General features: G+C 42.8%; 1 protein-coding gene across 1 annotated transcript in view; it reads left to right on the forward strand.

Annotated features, from left to right (window-relative positions):
• Positions 1 to 23,410, forward strand: part of LOC149287316 (LON peptidase N-terminal domain and RING finger protein 1-like) — a 37,908-nt gene extending 14,498 nt beyond the window's left edge. The window contains exons 5-12 of the mRNA XM_089493023.1: positions 8,832 to 8,950; positions 14,005 to 14,134; positions 14,652 to 14,751; positions 18,078 to 18,192; positions 18,694 to 18,815; positions 21,051 to 21,209; positions 21,360 to 21,657; positions 23,258 to 23,410. Of these exons, the coding sequence (XP_089349149.1) occupies positions 8,832 to 8,950; positions 14,005 to 14,134; positions 14,652 to 14,751; positions 18,078 to 18,192; positions 18,694 to 18,815; positions 21,051 to 21,209; positions 21,360 to 21,657; positions 23,258 to 23,410 (1,196 nt within the window). The remainder of the gene's footprint in view (positions 1 to 8,831; positions 8,951 to 14,004; positions 14,135 to 14,651; positions 14,752 to 18,077; positions 18,193 to 18,693; positions 18,816 to 21,050; positions 21,210 to 21,359; positions 21,658 to 23,257) is intronic.
• The last annotated feature ends 84 nt before the right edge of the window (positions 23,411 to 23,494 follow it).

The raw sequence follows: 23,494 nt of genomic DNA on the forward strand, positions 1-23,494 counted from the left end.
TCTATTAGGGTGGAGAAGGTTTTTGATCAATTTTGTAGTTGCATTAGCCTCCAAGAAATGGTACACTAATTGCTGCTCTAATCAATGAGGACCTCCTTAGCTAGAACACCCAAAGCTCGTGGTCAGCAGAAATGAAAATGATCTTGAAACCCTTTGCAGAGTCACCAGTCTCCAGCAAATGGTACACGAGATGTGGTTCTAATCATGTGGACCCTCCTTAGCTAGAACCCCCAATTTTCAAGGTCAGCAACAATGGAATAGATCTAGATATAATTCCCAGTCTATAACAAATGTTACATGAGTCGCTTGGCTAATCCATCAGAAGCTCTTCAGAAGTCCAAAATTATCAAGAACAGAAGGGATCTTCATACCCTTTGTTGAGACAGGAGGCTTCAGCAAATGGCACAGGAGTAGTAGTACTATACAACGAAAACCTCTCTAACTACAACCCCCAAATCTAAAAGTCAGATTTTAAGTAGTAAACCCCCAAGCTCTCACCCATATCCAAGGATTTCTGTGCTGGGATGACGAGGATCAGCTCCAAGGGTGTAGGTGTGAAGATCTGTCAGAGACTCAGATGTGACTGATCACAAATAGAATGTTGCAGCAGTTACTAGTGGTGACTACTGTGACATCACAACGTGATCTCTCTTTGACATTCTTGGTCCAGGCGCAAAGTATAGCATTTTGAACATATTATTAATCTGATAATTACAAAAACAAATAGTTATTTAGATATTTTTTTAACAATCACATTATTTCTATTAGGATGGAGAAGGTTTTTGATCAATTTTGTAGTTGCATTAGCCTCCAAGAAATGGTACACTAATTGCTGCTCTAATCAATGAGGACCTCCTTAGCTAGAACACTCAAAGCTCGTGGTCAGCAGAAATGAAAATGATCTTGAAACCCTTTGCAGAATCACCAGTCTCCAGCAAATAGTACACGAGATGTGGTTCTAACCACGAGGACCCTCCTTAACTAGAACCCCCAAATTTCAAGGTCAGCAACAATGGAATAGATCTAGATATAATTCCCAGTCTATAACAAATGTTACACGAGTCGCTTGGCTAATCCATCAGAAGCTCTTCAGAAGTCCAAAATTATCAAGAACAGAAGGGATCTTCATACCCTTTGTTGAGACACGAGGCTCGAGCAAATGGCACAGGAGTAGTAGTACTATACAACGAAAACCTCTCTAACTACAACCCCCAAATCTAAAAGTCAGATTTTAAGTAGTAAACCTCCAAGCTCTCACCCATATCCAAGGATTTCTGTGCTGTGAAGACGAGGATCAGCTCCAAGGGTGTAGGTGTGAAGATCTGTCAGAGACTCAGATGTGACTGATCACAAATAGAAGAATGTTGCAGCAGTTACTAGTGGTGACTACTGTGACATCACAACGTGATCTCTCTTTGACATTCTTGCTCCAGTCGCAAAGTATAGCATTTTGAACATTTTATTAATCTGATAATTACAAAAACAAATAGTTATTTAGATATTTTTTTAACAATCACATTATTTCTATTGTCTATTAGGATGGAGAAGGTTTTTGATCCATTTTGTAGCTGCATTAGTCTCCAAGAAATGGTACACTAATTGCTGCTCTAATAAATTAGGACCTCCTTAGCTAGAACACCGAAAGCTCGTGGGCAGCAGAAATTAAAATGATCTTGAAACCCTTTGCAGAGTCACCAGTCTCCAGCAAATGGTACACGAGATATGGTTCTAATCATGTGGACCCTCCTTAGCTAGAACCCCCAATTTTCAAGGTCAGCAACAATGGAATAGATACAATTCCCATTCTATAACAAATGTTACATGAGTCGCTCGGCTAATCCATCAGAAGCTCTTCAGAAGTCCAAAATTATCAAGAACAGAAGGGATCTTCATACCCTTTGTTGAGACACGAGGCTTCAGCAAATGGCACAGGAGTAGTAGTACTATACAACGAAAACCTCTCTAACTACAACCCCCAAATCTAAAAGTCAGATTTTATGTAGTAAACCTCCAAGCTCTCACACATATCCAAGGATTTCTGTGCTGGGAAGACGAGGATCAGCTCCAAGGGTGTAGGTGTGAAGATCTGCCAGAGACTCAGATGTGACTGAGCACAAATAGAATGTTGCAGCAGTTACTAGGGGTGACTACTGTGACTTCACAACGTGATCTCCCTTTGACATCACTTTCCAGTCGCAAAGTATAGCATTTTGAACATTTTATTGATCTTATAATTACAAAAACAAACAGTTACTTAGATATTTTTTAACAATCACATTATTTCTATTGTCTATTAGGGTGCAGTCCCTAAATACTGTATTTTTCTTTCTAGCTTACATATTTCTGATATCTATCAAACTAAATCCTTTTATACACTCAATAAAAATGTAAATTGTGTGAACTGTATCCACTATTCCCTCTTGTGGATTTAGAGCGCAACAAAATAAAGCTCATCAAAACGTCTTAGAATTTGGTACTGTTCCTTTACCACCCCTACATAAGAGGTGGAAGGTGGGGGTCTCTGGTGGTCAAGGATGATCAATCATTCAGCAGAGGTGCTAAAAGCTCATGGTTCATCCTAATCCAGGGCAAGCGGACCCTAATAACGTCTCGATGTCAATAAAACAAATTACCAACTGGCGGAACCTGTCTGCTTTTAGCAAATAAAATATTTATATATAATGTTTTACTTGAGAGAACTCACAGACTTTTTCCTTCAAGCAGCCAATCAGTTGCAAGAAATGAATCCCATTGAAATCAATAGGAGCTCTTTCTGCGCATGGGGGAGTTTATGAAAGCCACGCCGGTCCTGGAGCTGGATAGGAAGATGCATTTGGCCGAGCACACCTCTTGCACTGAAAATAGCTGCTGGGCAGGGAAATAGCAGATACATATGGGGTGATTCTGCTAATCAACCCCCATGAATCTAAAAGGGGACACTATGACAACTTAAGTGTCCGTCTCTGGAGGGGTGCCGGGCAGAGGCGTATCTACTGAAAATAGCACCTATGGCAAGCACTGAAATTGCGCCCCTGTCCAAATATCTAAAACCCATTTACTAGCCCCTGCTGCCTATATATATATATATATACACACATATATATATATATATATATATATATATATATATATATATATATATTAGTCCCTGCTGCCGATAGCGGGTATAGATCAACACGATCTCAGCACTGAAGGTATATATCAAATAAACAGAATCAGACATACAAGTCCTGTATTTGCAGGTATTCAATAATAATATATGAAACGTAGCATCGCAGGTATAGATCAACTGAATAAGACATATTAACCCTGTATTTGCAGGTACACATAAATAATGTATGGAAACATAGCACATATGGATCTACAGAATAACACAAAAACCCAGCTTTGCAGGTAAAGATCAATTGGAATTCACATAAAAACACAGCATTAAAGGTATATTTAAAACCCCCTAAATTACAGGCATAGATCACAGGTTGCACACCCCAAAGCCAGCCCTGGCGTCCACACTGCCCACATAGAACCTGACCAGCGCCCAGATTACACACATAAGATTTGCCATCTTTGTCGCCAAATAGCCCAGCACAAGTCAACTTTGTCCCCAAACAGTCCGGCCAGTGCCATCTTTGTCCCATATACACCCTGCCTGTGCCATCTCGGTCCCCAAGGCTCAAACCTCCTGCTAGAGCCATCTTTGCCCTTCCACAATTATACATCTATGATACACAAACACTTTTACAGTCACTCACTAATTCACACTTTAATTCAGAGAACTCATCCACACATTAACTCATGCTCTCCCTCATTCAGACAATTCATCCACACATTAATGCACACTCTTTACTTATATCTACCCCCTCTCCCTTATCACTTTTTAACCCCCTCCCTCCCTCATCACTTTTTAACCCCCTCCCTCCCTCATCACTTTTTAACCCCCTCCCTCATCACTTTTTAACTCCCTCCCTCCCTTATCACTTTTTATCCCCTCTCTCCCCCTCCTTCTCTCTCACCTTGAAGTCCAGCGACGGGAGGACGATGCTTCTGTCTTCCTGCACCGCTCGCTGGTGCCCGCTGCTTCACTGCTGAGCGCCGTAATATGAAGTCATATTTCGGCGCCCAGCAGTGAAGCAGCGGGCACCAGCGAGCGGCTTTTAAACGCTGTCTTCTTTTTTTTTGATGCGGGGGAGAACGAGGGGCGCCGAGCGGTTGCTAGGCGCCCCTCTCTCTCCTCCGCATCAGTGTTTAAAAGCCGCTCGCTGGTGCCGGTATTTCATGCAGAGCGCCACAATATGCCGGCATATTGCGGCGCTCTGCATGAAATGTTGGCACCGGGACGGGGGTAGAGGGCTCGTGGAGGAGAATGAGGGGCGCCGAGCGGTTGCTAGGCGCCCCTCTCTCTCCTCCGCATCAAAAAAAAAATAAAAAAAAATGCCGATGAGCGGCATTTAAAAGCCGCTCACCGGCGCCCCCCTTGAGATGGCGCCCATGGCTGCCATACCCTATATACGCCACTGGTGCCGGGTGCCGGCAAGTTGGCACCCCCCTGATGAGCGGCACCCGGTGCGGACCGCCCCCCGCTAGGTACGCTACTGGAATAATGTACAGAATAGATGGGCTGAAAAGCGTTGATTTTCAAAAACCGAAAAATCCGTTAAGAATAATCTGGCATTTATATGTATGTATATATATATATATATATATATTTATTTATTTTCATTTATTTATTTTTAGCGTGCATTGCATACATACATGTTCCTGTAACACCTGCACATGTGTGGCTTCCCTACACACATGTAAACAGCCTGCGCCTGCCCCCTTCCTCATCGCAGCCCTTATGAAACCAAAAACATGGGCTGTTTCACAACAAGGGAGGGCAGCCCAGAGACAGCCAATGGGAGGCCGCCCTGCCGGTCACGTGAGCACACACTTTATGTAATGTTGCCGCACATGTTATGTCAGGGGCTCTTTGTGCTTCTTCTTCCTCCCACTTTGTCTCCGCCAGAGTCCGGATCCGCTCCGTGCCAAGCGGGGTCTGCCCGACCATCCATAACGATCTAACCCCGTCACAAGAGGAGCTCCGTGACATCTCTTCTCCCCACCTATAGGACTCTGATCAGCTGCTCGCTGTCACTGATGCTGGGGCAAGGACTCCCCTCGTCAGCTGCTGTGTGGAGGAGGTTATAGACTTTGTATAATATGAGCCTCTGATCACCCGCCCTGTGCTGTTTTATGCTCTCGGCTTTATTGTTCTTGCGTGGAGAGTTACCCTCCTGTGACCCATGGATGTCTTTAACTGCCCCTCCTGCCAGCAGGCCCTCTGGGACCCTGTAACTGTAAGATGCGGCCACTCTTTCTGCAAAAGGTGCTTGCGGGGGCCAGCAGTGGACAGGTGCCACGTTTGCAAGCAGAAGCTGAAGCCCAGGGGTGCCCCTGAGCTGAAATGTAACACCCTTTTATGCAACCTGCTGGAGCAGTGCCTGCAGAGCGAAACCAGACTGAACAGGGTGAGAAGCGACCTGCGCGATCTGCTCTCACTCCAGGACCACGAAGAGGCAGCAAAAGTGGCCTCCAGAGGAGTTGTGATGGGTGAGTTTCTGTAGGAGGTGCGGGGGGGGGGATTGTGGGTGATCATGATGATATAAGAGTAGATCTAACACTAAAAGTGTTCCTATATCACATTATATATGATCATTGCTATTATATACCGGGATTAACTCTTCCATAGCCAGTGCATATTGAGTTTTTGTAAAATTGTGGACTGTGATCATAATCAATGCGTTTCTGTATTTTAATGGCCTATTGTATTATTATTTATTGTTGTATAGACCGCCATCATACTCTGTAGCGTATAAGTGGAGAACCCTGTATATGTTGCCCAAATGATGTATCCAATGAGCATTAAGGGCATTACGCTGGTGGCAGCATGTTAGGCGCCTGCCGCCGTCACACTATTACGTGTCTACGTAGGACGCCATCCTGAGAATGGAACCTAAAAACCTTTTTTGTTATATAAAATATTTGTACTGGTGGTTGATCTGTGCCCTCCTACCATTAGATTAGGCTTAGAGGGTCTTTCAGGTATTGAAATGTCTGCCCAGAGCCCAGCAATGCATTAAAGTGCAGAACCTTCTTAGATGGAGAGGGGGAAAGACGGAGGCGCATGTCCAAGACTGGACTCATCTCTGATAGCCTCAGGTCAGTTGATGTAAGGAGCCTCCACCAGGCCTTGTGAACCATCAGACGTGACATCAGTGCCTGTTAGGCATACCTTGGAGAGCTTCCTTAGTCAGCTGACTGAGACTCTTTAGGTATTAACACTTTATTAGCACGTCAAGAAGATTCTTTGGAGTGATTCGCCAAATTGCTGCAATATCCGTCTGAATTGAATCCATGACTTGCCATTTTTTTTAAAGACTGAGTCACCTGCATTCAAGCAGAGATATCAACCATAACATACTGGTATCAAAAGCACCAAGTAGGGGTCTTATGTATGATCACAGCAGTGTAGAATAGGACAGAGTCAGTTCCAGATCGGGTGATCTGGAGATTTTGCTCCTTCGTCCGGAGACGCTGATATTTGGGCAACAAACCGTGGACTCCGGGTCAAACCCTAAGAGTTCCCAGCTAGCCTTTTACAAGAATTATGGAGCTCATGTATTTTTTGGTGCAAAATTGTACGTTTGGGTGGGAGAGGGAAAGTTCCTTCTCTCTCACCCAGCTCTGTGGAAGCTGACGTATTTAGATTTACGTATGTTTGACATGTTGACATCATAGCTACCTGTGGAGTAGGAGGTACATAAACCAGTTCTGGGTGGATCGGGGAGCACCTGTGAACGCTGTGTGTCTGCTTATGACACGGCTTGAGTAATAAGCAGCATTTAACGTTAAGTAATTTGCGTGATCTTTAACCTGAGTGCTGTTGGTAGCTATTGAATACTTCAAATCAGTCTGGTAACACTTTCCCGAACATCTAAGAGGGAGTCACTGGGTTCTGTCTATTAAACGCATATAGTGCTACATGTAGTATGGGCGATCAGACCTACTTCCACATACTGACATCATTTTCTGGGTGACAGATGGTGCGCTCCTGTGGCACCTGGACCCAGAGCCGGAGCTAGCTCCTTTTGCACCCGAGGCAAGAATGGAAAATTGTGCCCCCCAGCTATATTTTTTCTACAGAGGTTGTTTTATTTACACTTCCCTTACACGCACCTGTCCATAAACACACATATACACGTACACGTTGCCTTTACACACACACCTGTCCATTATCACGAATCTACGCATACACTGCCCTTATACACAACTGCCCATAAACACAGATACACATACACTGCTCTTACACACAACTGCCCGTAAACACACATATACGCATACACTGCCCTTACACGTGACTGCCCTTGCACACACCTGCCCATTAATACGCATATACACATACACTGCCCTTACACACATATACACACACACCAGCTTACAAACGTACAAATACCTGCACTGCCCTTACACACACACACTGTCCATACACATACCAGCTTACAAACACTCACATATATACACATACACTGCCTTTACACACACCTGTTCATAAGCACAGAAACACAACTGCCTTTGCACACACATACACACACACCAGCATACAAAAATACAAATACCTACACTGCCCTTACATACACACACACACCAGCTTACAAACACACACCTGCCTATTAACACATGTATACACATACACTGCCCTCACACTCCCCTGCCTTTACACACACACCAGCTTACAAACACACAAATACCTACACTGCCCATACATACACATGCTGCCCATACACACACGCTGCCCATACACACACACACGCTGCCCATACACACACACACTTCGCACACACACTGCCCATATACACACACACTGCCCATACACACACACACACACACACACTGCCCATACACACACACTGCCCATACACACACACACTGCCTATACACACACTGCCCTTACAGCTGTGGTGGGAGCTCGAGGTCTGTCACTCCAGGCCTCTGCTTGACATCATATCCCGTAGCTCTGCATCATTTGCCGTCGCATAGCGGTTAGGGAGAACGGAAGGCGATGTCTGAATTGACAGACCTCGCGCTCACTAATGTTGGGCCAGATTGAGGGGGATTGTGATATCCCCAACCAGCCCTGCTCATCGGGCACCTCCACCCCAGACCAGTGCTGATGGTGCCTGGGTGCGCACTGCCCACGGGGGCACCTGATGAGCAGGGCTGGTTGGGGAGAGCACAACCCTGCAGCTTCCTCAGCAGTCCCCTGAAGACCGGCCCAGGGGGGTTCTGTTTTTTTCAGGGGCTCTGTGGTGAATCGCATTCCTGCCAGCAATGGGGCCCTGTTGAGCTGCTTAGGGAGATCCGTGATCTCCCCAACCAGACCTGGAGGCTACAGCTTCTGATCGGGCGGCTGTGCACCCCCTCACAGGTGCGCCCGAGGCGAGTGCCTCACTCGCCTCACCCTTGTTACGGCCCTGCCTGGACCAGGAGAATGCCAGCTGTCACTCCAGAAAATATGGTGCCCTCCAATGAAAGTAGGTCCCAATGTAATGTAAGAAAATACCCGCAAGTAGGTCTGACCCCCCCCCACACTAGGGGCCACAAAAAAGACCCTTAATGCCTGGACATACACAGAAGAACTCTACATTGGCATTGAGAACATTCGGACCGGCAGCTGTGTTGCTGAGATGGCTTTTTATGATCAGGCAGCTCTTTACCGGTCTGGAATAACAGGTTGAGTGAAAATGGCAAAGCACTTAATATCCTCTCTAAAATGTACATATCTTATTTTCTTGTAGCTCCTGAGGATGTCCCCTTGAGAATACTCCGTTCCCAAATGTATTTGGCTTTAAAGCAATACCCAGAGGCTCTACGGGAAGCAGAGGTGATATGCAATTTACAGAAACACAATCCAGAGGTGAGTCTGTTACGGCTTAAGCTACCATTGGCAGAAGGAGGGGGACTCACTGAAATACACGTGCGTTTATTTAACTCTGGGATTGTATTTTCTGTATTTTATTCCTTCCGTAAACACAGGTGCAAATTTAGTCAAGTACCCAGCCTAACGCCAGGAATCTATTCATCTCACGAACTAACTTCTAAATGTTTGCCGCTGGGATTTCTTGCAGTGACAGTTATGTGAAACCAGTCAGTCCTGTTTAGATGATTCCATTACTAGAAGTTATAGAGAGTTATTCAGCAGCGTATATCTTTCTGTGGCTTATTATGGATGTGTAGCGTGTGTTTGGCACCATAGCGTAAGTCGGTCAGTTGGGGCAGTCAGAGATCTCCTTTGTTACTGGCCTATACAGTGTGATAGGTGGTTTGGTGTAGAACCCTGCGCGGGACTGCTTTTTTAATCCCGCTCCTGCTGATTTTTTGCCCAATCCTGCCCGCTCCCGCAATGTGGGTGTTCCGCTCCCGCCACATTTGTGGCCAATCCCGCCCGCTCCCGCCACAGTTGTGGCCAATCATGCCCACCTCCTTACCTGAACTGCAGATTTCCCGCGCAGTCCCGCAAGGCTGCCCTCGAGTTGCTCCCTCACAGCGTCTCTTCTCTTGCTCCGCCCAGGAACAAGGCAGAGTCACAGGAAGTGACGTCACATCACGTGACTCCGTTTTGTTCCTGGGCGGAGCAAGAGAGGAGACACTGTAAGGGAGCAGTGAGAAGGCAGCCTTGCGGGACTGCGCGGGATTACCCGGGACCCGCAGGTACAGTGCCTGACCGCCCACTCCCGCCCACAACCCCAGCATGACCGCCCGCAAGTTTTTTGGCGGGACCCACCTCCCAATGCAGTCCTCTAGTTTGGTGGACAAGGGGCTTTTGACCCCCTGAACATGAAGCCCTACGCTAGGTCGGTCTAGCCAAGTATATGCCACTGGTGTTGTGTACAAACATTGTTGTGGAAGGGTTGAATAATCTTATCACCATAGCGACCAATAGACTTTGCCAGTCAGCAGAAACATTCAGTCCACATAGCAACCAATGGAATGGTCTTGTCAGCAGGAACATACCATTGTTTGTTAGGGTGTTAAGATCACTTACTAAACTTTCTACAAACGTATATAGCCTTAGATTATGATTTTTCAGAATCTTCAGGGTTAGTTATTGCTACAGAACTCTTTTACTCTTACTCGGTAAACCAATTTATCTGCACATTTATAGAACCCCATAGAACAGACATCTTGTCAGACTATTGGGTGCTAATTGTGCAGCGCTGCAGAATATGGTGGTGCTACATAAATACATATATAATAATTAATATGTTGTTGAATTGAAAGCCAACAATGTGACTCCTGTTTTACAGAAGCTTATGACTTAGAATAAACAGATGTGATGTGAGCCCTCTAGTGGTTATAAACCACAATTACACATTCAGAAGGTACATACAGGAACAATACTAAACACAGCTACATAAAAAGTACAGAATACTGAAGCATAACATTTTAACCTTATAAAGACATTGGTTCAGTCTAAATCACACTTATTTTATATTTTAGTCATTTTTACCATTAGTAAGTAAATACCTTGTGTAGAATTTATAGTATAGGAGACTGACTTTATAGGCATAAATTATAGGAAACTAGTTAAAAAAACTAGTTTTTCAACATCAAGCCTTCATTTTATATACAAGAAATTTTATATTTCAAGGAAATAATCATACCGTGGACAGAGCAGATAAGAAGAGGTCACTTAACAAACCTAATAGCTTTTTTTGGCAAGAGAGGGTATTCTAGGGTTACAATTAGTATTTTACTGGTAATAATATTTTAAAAACTGTTGATTGTTTTGACAATTTGGCATGTGTTCAAAATTGTTGTTGTTATTATTATATTATCTGGATCCATACAATAAGGGATATCATGGAAAGGATGAGTATTGGTGTTTTCTTTCATCCTTACTATGCAATTCTGAACGGCTTATTTTTTACTAGCCTTTTTTTGAACCATGTATCTGGGGGAGAAAGCATTGAGGTGTTAAAATGCGCATTGATTACTATCTTCTAGGTGACGAATAGCAGCCACTATTAAAAGTACGGTTTCACCTATGTGCCTGTTTCAGTTTTGTGTCACTAAGAATGCATAAACTGATCTAATAATGTATGTATATGTGTGTGTATATATATATATATATATATATATATTTGTGTTTTGAACAGGGTTTCTACAGAAAAGGAATGGCTCTGAACCATATGGGAGAAAAGAAGGCGGCTCTGGCCCAGTTCCATTACTGCCTGGTGTTAAATCCACAGTTCTCTGCAGCCCAAAGCGAAACTGAGCAGGTGACGAAAACATCCTCGCTCTATGCTAATAGAAGCTGTGACTCTTACCTTGCCGTACCTAGTCTAAAAGGTGTTCTGGTCAACATTCTTCTAGCTTATCTGTAGCTTAGCCGTAGGTTAGCCATAATGGACTACATACATTGGGAATTAAACAATTATATTGCCATAGCAACAATTAATAATAATAATTATTATTATTCAAGAATTATTTCAAAACTGTATGTATATTTAGTTACAAAAGTATATTCCGTAGAGTACATTGAATATAGACACATGTAACATTTAATGAAATGGCTGAATTTTCCTCCATATAGCTGCTTGAAGATCTTGGTTTTCCGGTGCCTTCATCTCCTGAAGAGCTGTTAGACGAGGTCTCTCATTACTTGAAGTCGTCCAGTCCAGACGCCGCTACCCTCGTAGCTCCTCTAAAAGCTGCATCCATTGATTCATGTGACACAATAGCGAATGTGAAGGTAACCTTAAGTTTTGGTATGATTGGGATACTGCAGGTTTACCTTACCAAGAGACATACAAAAATCACAAACAGTAGGAACCAAATTCATAACTTACCTCTGGCTCAGGGGGCATAAGATTGAAATGTTGAGATACATCTGAAGTCATCAATACAATGTGAGCCAGGAGAAAGAGTCAGAGCAAGATAGAAAAAGAAGCATATAAAATCGGTACACAATTAACATTAATCACATTATTATTTATTTATAGAGTTCCAGCAACTCCAAAGCACAATTAAAATAAGAGAGAGTAAACATTATCAATGAGTTTAAAAACTACAATAACATTAACACATGTAAAGACATACTACTACAGAAGAAGTAAAGGACCCTGCTCATGGCTAACAATCTATTAAGAGGTTGAGGGTAAGGGACTGCTTGGGCGAAGATGATTGTGGTAAGGGTGATGTGAAGAACTGGTTGAAAACAGAGGTTTTTAATGAGCGTTTACATTTGGAATAAATAGGAGAAGTCTGACAGAACGATGTAGGGAATAGGTACAACATGTGTGGAGTTGGAGCATTTGGTAACAATTTGGAGATGAGGGCAGAGAAATAGGAGTTATTAAGAACTCGATAGGTAAAGGGCCACAGTTTAGTTACATAGGGTCTGGAGAGCTAGTGGAGGGACTGACACAATGGGGCAGCTAATGATAGGGACCCTTTTCCAAAATTACTGATACTCATTGTACCCTGATCAAAAGAGAACTCCAAAAAGCAGTTTTTAAATGAAGATTTTATGTATGGATGGAAAAAAAGCTATCCAACCCTACCTGGCCGTATGTGAAAAAGTAATTGCCCCTTACTAAATCAACTAATTAACAGAACTGAATTGATAATTGGGTTCAATTTCACTAGACACCCCCAGACATGATTACTGCCAGCCCTGCTGAATCTAAAAATCAATTAAATAGAACGTGTTTTGCAAAGTGAAGTAGGCTTAAAGGTCTCAAAAAGCCGCACATGATGCCGCGATCTGAAGAACTCAAGAACAGAGAAGAAACAAAGTAATTGACATCTATCAGTCGGGAAATCATCCAAAGCAAAATCTGAGGCTCTGGGACTCCAGCAAAGCACTGTGAGAGCCATTATCTACAAATGGAGAAAACCCGGAACAGCGGTGAACCTTCACAGGAGTGGCCGGCCGACCAAAACGCCTCCAAGAGCGCATCGCCGACTCATACAGGAGGTTACAAAAGGACCCAGACTAACGTGGTGTCTCACTTTTGCCTCTCAGTGTTCACGGTTCCACAACCACATCCGCGGAAGAGCTGCAGGGCAAAAACCACTGCTGACCAAAAAGAACACAAACGCTTGTCCGACATTTGCCAAAATACATCTTGATGATCCTCAAGACTTTTGGGATAATATTCTGTGGACTGATGAGTCAAAAGTGGATTTTTTTTTGAAAGACATGGGTCCTGGTAAATCTTAACACAGCATTCCATAACAAGAACTTCACACCAGCAGATAAACATGGTGGTGGTGGTAGTGTGGTGGTCTGGGGCTGCTTTGCTGTTTCAGGGCCTAGGCGACTTCCCATAATTGATGACACCATGAATTTTGCTCTCTACCAGAAAATCCTGAAGGAGAATGTCCAGCCATCAGTTTGTGACCAAAAGCACAAGCGCAGTTGGTTATGCAGCAGGGCCATGATCCGAAGCACAAAAGCAAGTCCACCTCTTAATGGCTCAAAATAAACAAAATGAAGGTTCGGTGCGGCCAAGTCAAAGTCCTGACTTGAATCCGTAGGTAATGCTCGAAAACCATCCAATGTGGCTGAATTAAAACAACTCTACCAAGAAGATTCACCAAAGTTCCTCCACAGCGATGTTAAAAAAACTCATTGCCATTTATTGCAAATGTTTGATTGCAGTTGTTGTGCCAAGGATGGCAACCAGTAATGGCATTATTTTTTCACATGAGTGATATAGGTTTTGATGAACTCTTTACCTTCAATAAATGAAATAATCATTTAAAAGCTGCATTTTGTGTTTACTCACATTGTTTTATATTAAAACTAATTTGATGATCTTAAATATGACAAATAATCAGAAAGGTAATCACTTTTTTTGAGCACTGTACATTGTCCTTTGGATTTCTTCAAATAAACCCAACTTGGAAGAGAGATCTGTTCTATATTTGAAACCAATTGCTTTTTTTTTCATTATTCTATAGCTTGAAGATGATGAAGAGATAAAAAATCCACCTGATCTTCCAGAGAAAAAAACAACATCCTCCTTGAGCCAAAATCAAAGGAAACGTAAGGAACCCGAAAACCAAAGTCCCCCAGCCAAGGACAGAATAAGTAAGCATTTAAAATTAAAAGGTTAGTAGTAAGATGAGAATTAGAAAATTAATTTCTGTATTTGACCACCCTGATTATAAGATGACCCCCCAAAATGTGAATATTAAGGAAAGAAAGAAAAAGCCCCAACATAAGACTAACCTATAGGAAAAATATTTTGCTAGTAAATATTCATTCACATGCAAACGATATTTTTTTTTCATATTTATTTTGGACATTTTTTATTGGGTTTTCAAAGAGAAAAAACAAAAACAAGAAAACCAGGGTACAACATAATAAGAAACAAGTTGCATTGCAAAGTGACACAGTACCCCAGTAACGTCCCCCAAATGACCATCAAAACTATGATTGAGAAATGTTTTACCTGCTGTAAGACCTCTAACCATGGAAACTGTTCATCCCAAATCCATGGACAGCTCAGTTTGTGTCGAAACACTATCCCCAAGTATGACGCTGTAGCTGAGTGACAACGTAGGTAAACTATTGGCACGTTCAATGTTGTTAATGTCTTTGACAGATAATCCAGGGGAAGAAGAAAACATGACATGTGTGAAGTCAACCACATCATTGCGGGACCTCATCAGCCTCTCTGACCTTGAGTGTTCTTTGTGCATTAGGTGAGTAGTCCAAAAATCAAAGTACAAAACAAAATAACATTTTAAATCCAGGGTTCAATAGTCAAGGGGAAATAGGTAAAATTTACAAGACAGCTAGGGCAATTTTCTAATCTAGTAAGTAGTTTTTCTCAATAAAGTATACTGTATAACTGTGGCAGGGCTGGACTGAGGATGACTAAGCGGCTCTGGCACTTTAAGGCCAGTGGCCACCCAGCTGCACCTTTATACTATTGCAACCAGCAGCCACACACTGCAAGACATTATCTGCCACCAAAGTGTCATTATCGTTAGTTATGTGGCCCTGTCAGCCACCCAGAGTTCAGAAATTACTTCAGCCAAGTCATCCGTATTTCCATGATGCGAGGAGAAAAAACAAAGGGGTAGATCTGCTAAACAAGATTAGGAATAAATGTTAGGAAAGATGTGTTCACAGCTGCTGTGCGAACCTTTAAGACACGCTTCACCACCTTAATAATTTGTGGATCATTTCAAATTGCTGGACACCTCCTATTCCTGTAAAAGCATATTAGTTCCTAGGTCAGGAACATAACCCTATTTATATCTTTTCTACCTAACTATCAGAAGATGCATCATTTCAATTTTCCTTTCCTGAAACCTAACTTGATGTAAGTGTGAGAGTTGCCTGAATGGCTCTCGAAGTGATCTGCATTGTGAATCTGGTTGTCTTATTTATAAGGGTTGCTAACATATGAGTCGGTTATCCTCGGTGCCAATGAAAGTGTTAAAAGTGGAATAGCTGATGGAGATACCTTTTAATAAAGTGAGTCTGCATTTGGAAGCTTTTCAGTCTATTTAGAGAAACAGTCAGTGGGATTTAGAAAGATTCAAATGTTTCCCTGGAAACTAGAGGCTTTTCATCGTTGCTAGAAACACAGTCGGAATCCACCGAAAGTGGGAAACCATGGGGATCGTGCCCTTTTGTACGGCCGTCTCGCACCTCGGAATGTGACACAAAACAATTATGGTCACCGAGTTCTTGACTTAACCTTAGAAATGTTTGCAGATATACAGTATCTCACAAAAGTGAGTACACCCCTCACATTTTTGTAAATATTTTATTATAGCTTTTCATGTGACAACACTGAAGAAATGACACTCTGTAGTGAGTGTACAGCCTGTATAACAGTGTAAATTTGCTGTCCCCTCAAAATAACTCAACACACAGCCATTAATATCTAAACCTTGGCAACAAAAGTGAGTACACCCCTAAGTGGACATAACCAAATTGGGCCCAACGTGTCTATTTTGTGTGGCCACCATTATTTTCCAGCACTGCCTTAACCCTCTTGGGCAAAGAGTTCACCAGAGCTTCACCGGTTGCCACTGGAGTCCTCTTCCACTCCTCCATGACCACATCAGGGAGCTGGTGGATGTTAGAGACCTTGCGCTCCCCCACCTTCCGTTTGAGGATGCCCCACAGATGCTCAATAGGGTTTAGGTCTGGAGACATGCTTGGCCAGTCCATCACTTTTAACCTCAGTTTCCTTAGCAAGGCGGTGGTCGTCTTGGAGGTGTGTGTGGGGTCGTTATCAGGTTTGAATACTGCACTGCTGCCCAGTCTCTGGGAGGGGATCATGCTCTGCTTCAGTATGTCACAGTACATGTTGGCATTCATGGTTCCCTCAATGAACTGTAGCTCCCCAGTGCCGGCAGCACTCATGCAGGCCCAGACCATGACACTCCAACCACCATGCTTGACTGTAGGCAAGACACACTTGTCTTTGTACTCCTCACCTTTTTGCCGCCACACGCTTGACACCATCTGAACCAAATAAGTTTATCTTGGTCTCATCGGACCACAGGACATGGTTCCAGTAATCCATGTCCTTAGTCTGCTTGTCTTCAGCAAACTGTTTGCGGGCTTTCTTGTTTATCATCTTTATAAGAGGCCTCCTTTTGGGACGACAGCCATGCAGACCAATTTGATGCAGTGTGCGGTGTATGGTCTGAGCACTAAAAGGCTGACCCTCCATAACCTCTGGATATGACACTGAGCACGTGCACTCAACTTCTTTGGTCGACCATGGCGAGGCCTGTTCTGAGTGGAACCTGTCCTGTGAAACCGCTGTATGGCTTTGCCCACCGTGCTGCAGCTCAGTTTCAGGGTCTTGGCAATCTTCTTATAGCCGAGGCCATCTTTATGTAGAGCAACAATTATTTTTTCAGATCCTCAGAGAGTTCTTTGTCATGAGGTGCCATGTTTAACTTCCAGTGACCAGTAAGAGAATGTGAGAGCGATAACATAAAATTTAACACACCTGCTCCCCATTCACACCTGAGACCTTGTAACACTAACACCGGGGAGGGGAAATGGCTAATTGGGCCCAATTTCCACTTAGGGGTGTACTCACTTTTGTTGCCAAGGTGTTAGACATTAATGGTTGTGTGTTGAGTTATTTTGAGGGGACAGCAAGGCCGTATACAGGCCGTACACTCACTACTTTACATTGTAGCATTTCTTCAGTGTAATCACATGAAAAGATATAATAAAATATTTACAAAAATGTGAGGGGTGTACTCACTTTTGGGAGATACTGTAAATGTCAGACTGGGTCTTTCTTACAACAGCAGAGTGATTTCCAGGTAGGCATCAGGGATTATCTTTTAAAGACCAAAAATAACCCAGAGCTAAATTGACCCAACTACCATCAGCTAGGGGAAAAATCTGACAATGTAATTACTTAGTGTTTTCTTCCCATTTTCCAACCACGTTGACACCAGGATATACCTGAGATGATAATACTCTGGCTGTTACCACCTTTGGTATTCTTAAATCATTATAACTTGGCAGCCAAATACACCAGTATCCTCTACATCCTCGGACCCAGTTAAGGTCTGTAAACCTGTGAAAGTCAACATGAACCCAGCCTTGAACTGAATCATTGATATACCAGCTGGCCTGACTGCGGCTGGCTTTTAGCAGAGCAAAAGAAACAGAAAAACTTTCTCGAACTTAATTCATTTGCACATTTGGTGAGTTGGCTTCTTTCTTTAGCAGCTCATCCATTATTGAATTTATTTTATTTTATAATCCAGGGTACTAGCCCCAAGCGATTAGATGCATGCATTGCGTCCTCCATCAGCTTAAATTGAAGTCTTTTCCTTTATTCCAGTTCTGCGTTTGATGCCTGAATGTAACGCAGACATTGCTTGCTTTTTCAAATCACATCAATTCAACTCTTTTGAGTGGACGTGATGCAATTGTTGTTTTTTTCCGAGTGCAAATGCTAGTCAGCAGTAGTGAATATGTGAGTTGGTCATTCTTTAGTGCATAAACCTCATTAGCTTTTATTTTTCCGTTGCAGAATGTTCCTGGAGCCCGTCACCACACCTTGTGGGCACACCTTCTGCAGAGAATGTTTGGAGCGCTGTATGGATCACCGGCCTTATTGCCCCCTTTGCAAACAAAGCCTCCGGGAGGTATGACTACTAGTCTAGCTTGTTGCTAAAATGCTCAAAGTTTAATAGACGCTACACTTATTTTAGGACATACTGCATGTTGGTGTTTTTACTGTGCTGTTTGGGCACATGGACTTGTCACCTGAAAATAAGAACCTTATGTTCATTATTAAAGGGACAGTTAGGTATAACTTAAAGGAGCATCATTCCAAATACTGAATTCCCTTACTGTTCCCACAAATAATTATTTTATTAAGTAAATGCCTTATTAATAACATAAAATTAATATTTTCACTGGGAACACTTAATAGTCAAAAGCAGGAACTTATTATAGGTTGTTGCAAAAGAAACTGAAAAAGCTTCTTAAAAGCTACTGTTTGTATGTATTTGGTTAAACCTTTGGGTGAAAGAATGAAAAGACAGATTGGCTAAGGTTTATTTGCGTGTCATGCTAGCTTCTTTTAATGTTTTTTCTTTTTTTACTAACCATGCCTATGTTAATTGATATCTTGCTTATTTCAGTACTTGAGGGTTGGCTCCTACCCAGTCACTGCCCTTCTTCAGGACCTCATGTCAAGAATATTTCCTTCAGAGATGGCAGACCGGAAAGAACTTCATCTCACAGAGATTGCTGAGCTGTCTAAGTATGTCATCGTTCAGTTGGCTACTTGTCTGTACAGCCGAGTGGCCCCAGCCCCTTGCCCTCCCCAGCAAAATGCATACTAGCACACGCACCCACTATTATACACATTTACATTAACACACACTAACACATTCACTCAAGAATAGTACTCATTCGATGGGCTCAATGAGAGGTCATGTGCCAGTGACTTGGTGGGATCCAGGGCAAAAATAACTTGTAAGCGATGCCTTCTGCCCTGGTGGAAAAGGATATGATAATTGACAAAAAAAAATAGTACCACTGCTACCTTGTCTGGTGGGCAACATCATAGTGGGGGGCGTTTGGGACTGTGGGAGATGAGTGCATTGCAGGGTGCGAGTTCTGTCGTAAGGTAGTGAGCCAAGTAACATGAAAGGACATCTCACTAATTCTGGGAGGAATCACCACGCCACAGTGCAGCTTTGCTTCAGTGGGGAAGCAGGCAACAACTGCAATCCCACAAGAGCTGCCGCCGGCATCAGCTGCCAGAGCTAAGATTGTGGTGAGGCCTCAGCCTTCTCAAAGGGTGTGGCGGGTTTCCAGAGACGGGTGGGGCAGGAACATCCATGAACCTACACTTGAACACTTTGGGGCTTTCCATCCAAAGGGACATCCATACCACTACTTTGATGGTCCTTTTTTAATCTTACTCCCTAAATCCCTAAAATTACCTTTTAGGACACTCCATCTTCCTCTTACTATGTCATTGGTGCCAATGTGCACCAAGACAGCTGGATCCTCACCAGCCCCTCCCAATAATCTATCCACTCTATCCGCAACATGCCGAACCCAGGCACCCGGAAGACAGCAAACCATTCGGTTGCTGCGATCAGAGCCACAGATTACCCCGTCTGTTTTCCTAATTAAAGAATCCCCTACCACCACAACCTGCCTGGGCTTTCCTTTCTTTTCGGATCCCCTGCACACTGGATGAGCTGCTCTTCCGGCTGGTAGGGAGAACAGCTTTTTCCAGAAACCCCACCTCTGAGTCAGCCTCCCCAACGTGCTCACTTAAATGGGCAAATACGTTGGGATCGAGAAACTCTGGACTGGCTTCCCTCTTCCTCTTCTCTCCCCCACTGCAACCACGTCTTACTGTTACCCAGCTATGTGCCTGACTCCCTTCTGACTGATCTCCTCCCTCATTGCTAGAGGCACCATCTAAACTCAGCTCATTGAGCAAGAGACTCCTCTCAAGATTATCAATCTCTCTCAGTGTTTCAATGTGCTTCTTCAGAGCTCCAACCTCAGCTTCCAGAGAGACCAATCGTTCACACTTGCCACAGCGATATGGACCCAGGAACTGCTGTTCCAAGCATGCTTACTTATGACATGATATGCATGAGTGAGAACTCCAAGCTTGCTCATACTTTATGGAGGGACGTGCGTATTTACAGAATTTAAACAATATCTAGCTAACCTTACTTTCTCTTTACACCTCTTGCGTTGCACTAACTGGTCACTTACAGAAAGCAAGTCACTTAAACAATGCAAGCCCCTTACTATGAGCTTAACCTTAAGTGAGTAGTCTCTACAGAGCTAGCGGCTTGCAAAACATTCCATTTTACGTTTTGATACAAATGTCCTGAAAAACTCATTACACTGAACATTTGATAGTATAAATAACCTGTTACACTTAAAACATGTATACTTAAAAAAATAAAATAGTCTATGGACCTGGAAAAACAAATAAAAAATGCATATGTGCAGATATTAGTATAGATATGTGATAATTACCGTAACAGCAAAGTTTAATCGTGATGTCTAAGGTAATTACTTGTTTGCTGACATATGCAGAGAGTAGGCGGAATGAGATTTTTCTGCTGATGTTGGTTAATTAAAATTGTCTAATCTAATACTTAATACAAAATCCATCACCACCGTCCCAATGACATATGCATCAATATAAGGTTTGCAAGTTTGGTGGAAATTTTTAATGGATTTGTAAATATAATCCCACAAACAAGTTAAATTAATTTGTAAACTAAGCTAGTACCTTTTCCTGCACGCTTTTGGGGAACTGTTTGTGGGAAATTTGGGGAAGCCGCCATTATGGTTTTCAACAAGTTACCACTTGACAAGAATTTACAAAATAATTCTTCAACTATTCCTAGCTAAATCCTAATAGAATTAGATTTCAGTTTTCATGCATGTATTTATTTATGAAGTTAGATGGTTTTGGGATGTAACATACAAATACCATTTTGTCTTCCCATAGCCTGGTCAGGAACGTACCGGTATTTGTTTGCACTATGGCCTTCCCCGACATGCCCTGCCCGTTGCATGTCTTTGAACCACGTTACCGTCTTATGATGCGGCGTTGCCTGGAGACTGGAACCAAAAGCTTTGGCATGTGTATCTACGAAAGCGGAAAAAGGTACTGATTGTTTAACAACTGCTGAACGATCTTTTGAAGTCCGTGTTAACTACAATGTCTACTTTTTTAATCTACACTCATTTAAGCAGTGGTGACCTAAATACTTATAATCTCACTGATGTTACTCATCTACTGTTTGTCCCTTCCTAGTTTTGCCGACTACGGCTGCATGTTAGAGATCTTGAATTTGGATTATCTACCAGATGGGCGCTCACTGGTGGAGACTATTGGGAGGAGACGTTTCCGAGTACTAAAGAGAGGGCAGTTGGACGGGTACCACACTGCAGAGGTAGAATATCTAGTGGACAAAAGACTGGAAGGTGAAGAACGACAAGAAGTTGAACATCTACATGATATGGTCTATCAGCAACTTGAGGAATGCTTTTCCCAACACCACCGTGTCTTTTTGCCTCATCGTACTCTACCTCCCAAAGACGAAAATATGCAGGTTAGTTAAATGGAACGTCATGTGAGATTAATCAGAGAATTTTAGAAACATAGAAGCAGAGCCTGATGGTAGATAAGAACCATTTAGCCATCTAGTCTGCCCATTATCCTGAAGTAGAGACTCAGATCTTGATCAGTCTTTGGTCTTGTCTTGGATATAGGATAGATTTCTGCCTATCCCATTCATGTTGTAATTCCCTCACTGGATTAGCCTCTACAATTTCTGATCAGAGGCTGTTTGATTTATCTATCAACCTCTTAATTATTGGAAATCAAACCTAGGCGAATACTTAACCAACTGTGATAACTCGTTATCCAGAACACTCTTCTAGATTCTGAAGGAGAAAACGAAATCCAAGCATATTAAAATCTGAATACAGGGATACATTATTCCACATTAGCATCTATTACACCTACGTGGGTTGGACAGAAGGTCCATCTTGACCTTTACACAAGGCCAGGCAAAAATGGAAGACTAGACTATGGATATTACCTGCGGTAACATTATTTGTTTTGTATCACTTTTGTAGACGTGAACTCAGTAGCGGCAGGGTTAATGGCAGCCGTGTGTGTAGGTAGTGCTCCTTGCAGCATCTCTCTCTGAGGACATACTGCCGTCTCTCTCTCCCCACTTATACTGGTGGGTTTGGAAGTGAGATTAATGCTTCTATCCATTAAGACCCGCCAGGTGCTTCTCGAAATTGTTCTTGGCACCAAAATAGCATATTTAAAGACCCCAATGGGACCATTCCCTAAATAGAAGATCATAAGCTGTTGCCTTTTATTTTTTAATGATCTGGGAAGAGAAGGAGAATACATGTATATACTTCATACTTTTTTTTTTTTAAACACAGTGCACAACACCGTTCCTCTATAAAACAAGGGCTCGCAATATCTCGTGGCTGAGGTCTCTTACCATAGGTGGGACCTGCTGGGTCTGGGTCTTTAATGTATGGTTTTTAACAGCTAGGATCTCACGGATGTGTTACAGGGCCTACACAATAAAATGGTGATAAGCTACATGGACCAAACATTTTTGTTGTGTGGCCTGGCATCCCCTTGTGAATTCTAAGCTAAAACTCTGAAAAACTGTGTTCTTACCCAACATCGGAAACACCATTAAAAATAATGGGAGGAGACAACCAGACTCTAAGCGTGTTTTGTTGAGGTTACTAGAGGACACTGTTCTAGAATAACAGACTCTGAGAGAACTGAAAGCTTGTCTAAAATAAGTGATCATTATATATGCTTTTCCTTTTTTTGTTTTGTACAAAGTATTTTAATGCAGAACCTGCAAGGCTCATGAACAGCCAATGAACTGTGGGGTTATTGAGGCAAGTTACTGATGCTGAAATGTAATGGTTTATTTGCATAATGTATTTTTGAGATTACCTTAGATGGGTAATTGGATCAGCGCTGCTTCCGGCAGTATGCGAGTATGTAGGGTTGCCATGAAATTTAAAGACCAAAGAATCTTAAAAAAGAAGACTTTTTTGTTAAGCTTTGAACACTGTGTGTTAGTTAGATATTGTAGCGTAAATCTGTTATCTTTACTGGCTTTACCCTGAAAACAACTTTTTACCATTTCTACTTTTTTGCAGGCATCTCCAGATGGTCCATTCTGGTGCTGGTGGCTTCTGTCTATTTTACCGCTAGACCCAAACTACCAGCTGATGATCTTTTCCATGACGTCCTTAAAGGACAGGCTTTTACAGCTGAGACAGATTCTGGCTGTGTTCCAGAGCCGGTCATAGTGCGATCAATAATTGCTGGTAATTATCCTGTAAAAAAAAATCATGAAGCACAGAGACATACATTTTTAGGTCGATTTAGATAAG

Source organism: Sceloporus occidentalis, unplaced genomic scaffold (assembly GCF_023333645.1).
Source record: "Sceloporus occidentalis isolate IW3139 unplaced genomic scaffold, rSceOcc1.0.p SCAF_62, whole genome shotgun sequence".
Taxonomy (NCBI): Eukaryota; Metazoa; Chordata; class Lepidosauria; order Squamata; family Phrynosomatidae; genus Sceloporus; species Sceloporus occidentalis.